Source organism: Plasmodium relictum (assembly GCF_900005765.1).
Source record: "Plasmodium relictum strain SGS1 genome assembly, chromosome: 14".
NCBI lineage: Eukaryota > Apicomplexa > Aconoidasida > Haemosporida > Plasmodiidae > Plasmodium > Plasmodium relictum.
In genome coordinates, this window is record NC_041692.1 from 1357003 (window position 1) to 1363262 (window position 6260).

The 6260-nt window shown below is 16.4% G+C and overlaps 1 protein-coding gene across 1 annotated transcript in view; it reads left to right on the forward strand.

Annotated features, from left to right (window-relative positions):
- Window positions 1-2281: 2281 nt before the first annotated feature.
- The window catches only part of ApiAP2 (transcription factor with AP2 domain(s), putative), a gene marked incomplete at both ends in the record, with an annotated part of 7077 nt that continues 3098 nt past the window's right edge, over window positions 2282-6260 (forward strand). The window contains one exon of the mRNA XM_028679454.1: window positions 2282-6260. This exon is cut by the window's right edge and continues 3098 nt beyond it. Within this exon, the coding sequence (XP_028535166.1) occupies window positions 2282-6260 (3979 nt within the window).

Genomic DNA, 6260 nt, shown 5'->3' on the forward strand with positions numbered 1-6260 from the left:
CATTAAATATACTCTTATTATGATTACTTTTTTTAATTTTTAAATTATCATAGAATCCTTTATTTATCACAACTAGTTTCTCAATTTTTAAGTTACTTAAAATTAAAAATACATAAAAGAAAAATGAATAAGAAAAAAAAAGTGGAATAAAAACTAAAACAAGAAACACCAGATGCTTAATAACGCATTTTTCTTATGGCATCTATTTTTTTGTTTTATATATATACACATATTTATTCATATAATTCTTAAAAAAAAAGTATAAAAAGAAAATGTGAAATTTTTCTCAAACCAATGTGTGCGATTTAAATATATTTATCTCTATTTTTCCTTTTTTTTTTTTTTTTTTCTTTTATAATTTTTATTTTATATCATTTATTTTTTAGTCTAGGCTATATGTCTTAATTTATCAATGTGCTTATAAAAAAGGTAAAACTTATGTAAAGGAAAAATCTTATTGAAAAAATAAATAATTTAAAATAAGTATTATTTATACGATGTTAAAAGTTTATCTTAAAAGTATATATTTTTCATTTAAATGTGTAATATAACAAGTAATAGAATCTTTTTTATCAAATTAAATACTATGAATATAAAATATTTTTATTATGTTTTCTTATATAATACTCTTTTAAATAAATACTTGTACATATATGTTAGTATATGTATGAACAGTTTTATTATGTTTCATTTTTTGTAGCTTATTGTTTTTTTTTTTTTTTTTATGAATTATTCTTACATATTTTTTCTTTTGTTTTTGACTTTTTATTTTTATTCTATTTTTATATATATATATATATATATTTAACAACTTTATTATTGAGTTATAATTATTCTTTACTGTGTATACTTGAAGTATTTTTTTCTCTCTTATTATCCTAATTTTCTTTATGTATAAAATTACAAACTCTATGTTTCATCAAATGTTCTTTTTTTTAATTTTTCTTTTTTTTTTTCTCATATTTTATTGTAATAAAGCTTATTTTTATTTTTTTATTAATTTACTTTCATTTAGATTATTTTTAGTTTTTTCAAAAATATATAAGAAAATTTAACAAATGAACATATAAACATAGCTTTCTTAAAGTTTTTAATATTTAATCTTTTTTTTTATATTATAAACTTTATCATTATAAATGTATTGTAGACATTATTCGTTTCTTTCCATTTCTACTTTTTTATTATTTATTTATTTTTTTTTTTCTTTGAAATATTATAAGTAAAAAAAAAGTTTTCTCATATTAGTAATAATGTATTACTCTGTATATTTTGAATATTATAAGAACTATTCATTTTTTTTTTAATTAAAATACATTTTTATAATACATATATATATATGCATATACATATATATATATATAAATACGTAATTGTATTTGTGTAAATATGTATATATTTATATGTATCTCTATGTATGTATTATTTTTAATTCCTATTTTATATTTTTTTATTTTAATATGAGGTTTTTATTTCAATGTATAGGATGATCATATTTTTTTTTTTTATTCATAAAATTTTCTATATTTTTTTAACTTAATTTTATTTTATTTTTTTTTTTTTTTGTAACATAATTTTGCTTTTATTAAAAATTTTTAAAAAATTATAAAATATAATTAATCATACATATATATAAGAAATAATTATATTTAGACTTTTATAATTATTAACCATATATATATTTGTTTATATTCTTCATATTTTTAAATATATTAAAGATATTTTGCATTTATTTCTATAAGAAAAAAAAAAAAATGAAATGAAAAGATAAAATAGTAATGATGAACTTTACTATTTTTGCTATTTAAATTAGAAATGAAACAAAAAATTTTGTATATTATCGTCTTAGCATTTTTTCTAGATTATTAAAAAAAAAAGTCTTTTTCTTTAAATTTTTCTTTTAATTTTTTTTTTTTTTTTTTTTAATCTCATTTATTTATTTTTAATTATTACTATAATGAATGGAACAAAATATGTTTAGGTATTTCATTGCTATAAAGTAGCACATGAAGTGAATATTTTTATTAATAGAAAAAATAACAAAAAAAAAAAAAAAAATTGAATGCATAAGTTATTCTATATATAATAGTAAAGAAAAAAGATGGAAGTTAAAAATATAGGCTTATGCCTAAACTTTTGTTTTATTAAAATTTCCAAGAAATTTTTATATTCATAAAAATTCTTATATATTATATATATATATATGTGTGTTTATATAAATATATATATATATTTATGTGTATTTATATATTATTTTAATATTGCGCAAAAAAGAAAAGAAAAAATGAATAGTCCTTTTAATTGTAATAACATTAATATAAATTGTTCATTCTTTATTAAAAATGAAAATTCTTTAAATAGGAAAAGTGAAATTACTGAAAAATCGGAACTTAAATCATTTGAAAATGATGCTTGTAATAGTCAAAATATTAAAAATAATTACATAAAAAATAATGAGAAAGATTTATATATGTATAAAATTTGTAACATTTTAAGTAATAGCAGCAATAGTAATAATTTAGGAAATACGTTTAATCAGATTTATTGTAACTTCATTAATAATACTAAAAAAAAAGACAATGTAATTTTCAATGTAGATGATAAAGGTAAAAGTTGTTATAAAAATGCAAATTTAGAAGGTTTTGTAAATAATAAAAAAAATAATACTAATGAAGAAGAAGACACATTAGATTTCACTGAAAATAATTTTGAAAAAAATGTTTATATTGAAGATATCTTAAATTGTAAACAAAATAAACACATATATAATACTATGAATAATAACATTAATAATAATGCTGATAATAATGTTAACAATTATATTAATAATAATATTATTAATAGTGTTGATAATAATATAAATAATTATATTAATAATAATGTTGGTAATAATGACATAGCAGATAGTGATACTATTGAATATAATAATAGAAACATTTATAATAGTATCATTAAAAATAATTATAATATCAATACAAAAAGTATACCTTATGAAAAATTGTGTAATTATTCATGTGATATACAACTTTATAGGAAAAATAAGAAGGAATATGTGGAATATGAAATTAAAAATTTATATCCTGTAAATAATAAAATTATTTCAAAACATAATAACAAGAACAATTCAGGGAACAATTCACTGTTTAATAATGATATAAATAATAAAAATATAAAATTAAACATTTCTTGTTATGATAAATATCATGGTATAAATGGATTAAATACATATTTAAAAGATTCAGTTCATTATCAAAATTATAATAAAAATAAAGAAAAATTACATAGCAATTTGAATTGCAACGAACAGAAAGTTACTTCAATTTTAAATTATCAAAATAATTCAGATAATCCAATCTCTAAAACCAGCAATGAGCAAAATAAATTATTTAACAATAGTATAATTAATAACAACATAATAAATAATAATATAATTAATAATAATAATATTATTAATAATAATATTATTAATAATAATATTATTAATAACGTTATCAATAACAACATTATCAGTAACAACATAATTAATAACAACTTTTTACCTAACGCAAATAATCCTTTAAATAAAAATATTGTTAATACTATAATAAATAAATGTTTTTTTAATGATAATAAAAATATTATTAATAGGATAAATAGCTATATAGACACAACCATTAATGTAAGCAATGAAAAAAATAATATTAATAATAATAGTAGTAATTTACCTAACGATAATCATATTAATGCAAATAGTACATTAAATTATGATAAACTTGTAAATAGTAAAATGAATTATTATCAAGTAAATAATATAGATAGGGATAAGTCATCATCAATAGATAATATAAATGCCAATTTAAACAAATTTTTATTAAATAATGAAAATGAAGTTACTAATAATATTCCTAGTATCTCAAAAAATTATAACTTTTTAAAGAATTACAACACTTTTGGAGAAATAGGAAAAAATAATAAAAGCTCTTTCTCTTATATGAATAATGATAATATGAATTTAAATTTATGTGATAAAGAGAATAAAAATATTAAAGATTCAAACAAATACATATTTAATGAATGTGATATGAATTATAGTTTTTTTAATGACAAATCAAAATCATATCCCATTTGTTCCTATTTGAATCTAGACAAAATTTTTACAGGAGGAAGTTATAGAAATAAAGAAGTTATAAACGATGTATGTATTTTAGATAATTTTTCTAATTATAATAATTTTTTAAGTTCAAATAATTTTGATTATATGCGTAATCATGAGCATGTTAATAATACAAATAAAACAGAAAATGATAATTTACCAAAAAAATATGATTTATATAATAGTAATTTTAGTTTTAATAAAAAAAATATAAATAAAGATAATAAATTTAATATTAGTATGAATGAAACTTATAATAATGCAAAAATAAAGCAAACTTGTAATATTCTAAGCGTTGATAAACTTGAAAAATTATATCAGAATATGAATAAAATCCAGGAAGATAATAAAATGCATAACAATACAGATAATTTTTATATTAGCAACCATAATAAAGATTTGGAGAATTTTTATAACTCTGCAAATAAAAGTATAAATAATTTCGTTATTAATGATAATTTTAATATTACGAATAACAATAGGAATAATTATTTTAATGATGATAGAGATAATTACATAAATAATGATAATAATTATGAAAATGATAATGACCACCCTATATTTAATAGAAATGATAATAATAGTAGTGTTATAGATAATGATCATAAAGATATTAAAAACAACGATAGGGATATAAATAATAATAATAATTACATTAATGTTACAATCAGTAGTAATGGTATTTTAGATGCTAATATTAATAACAATGTTAATTGTAATAATATTAATAATTATGATGGAAATATTAATAATACACTTTTTAATTATAATGACAATAAAAATAATATTAAGAGTAATATGTCTACGAGTTTTAGTGTATACAATGATTATCATTTGAATAATTTTAGTTTATATCATAATACAACTATTTATTATAAAAATGATGTAACAAAAAAAACAGTTAATGATAAGAAAAACAATTTACACAAACACGGTCAGGTGTTAAAAAAGGAAATTAATAAGAAAAAAAGAAATCTAGATATACTAAAATGTTTAGGAAAATTAAATACTATGAAAAAATATGATGAAAATATAAAAAATTTGGAAAAAATAGATCAATTAGACAAGCAGAATAGTCATGAAATTTCAATATTTGAAGGAATTGGTACAGAAGATAATATATATGCTTCAAATAATCTTATAAGCTGTATAAATAAAAAATATATAAAAAATAAATTTAATGAATTAATTAATCGAGATAAATTCGATTTTGAAAATTTCCAAAAAAAATTAAAAGATTATCCTATTGGTAAACCTATTAAAGCTAAATGTAAGAAAAATAAAACATATGAAATATATTTAGGAAATTATATAATTTATAACTCTGAAGGAAAAAAAGATATATTCTACAAAGATTTATCTTCTTTAAAAAGAGAAATATTATCAAATAATAATGTGAAAATTACGAATTATAATGAATTAAAATATATATCCAAAAGAAATAACTCAATTAAATTGAATGAAGTAAATAATAAAAGTATAACCTACCCTTTAAGCTATAATGAGTTTTCTATAATTCACAGTCAACATATTTTGAAAAAGCAGTTTGATATTTTTTTTAATGAAAATATCATTAAGGAGTATCGTAATGAAAATAATACATACAATTGTACTGATAAAAATAACAGATGCAATAATATAAATGACAAAAGTTTTATCAAAGAAACCATGTCAAATAGTTATAAATTAAATAGTAAGTTAAATATGGAAGCAGGTAACATTATAACTAGTGAATTTATTGCAAATGAAAATAAGATAAATAATGAAGTTATCTTTGAAGATAATATTATTAAAAATAAAAAAAATATAATTTACGACAATATTAAAAGTAACAATAATATAACATGTGAAAATAATAAATATGATAAAATAAAAAGTTGTGATATTAATTGCACTACCACTACTTCTACTAATAATAATAATAGTAGAAATAATAATAATAATAATAGTGACAATAATAATAATAGTAATAATAATAGTAATAATAATAGTAATAGTAATAGTAATAATAATAGTAATAATAATAGTAATAGTAATAATAATAGTAATAGTAATAATAATAATAATAATAATAATAATAATAATAATAATAATAATAATAATAATAATAATAATAATAATAATAATAATA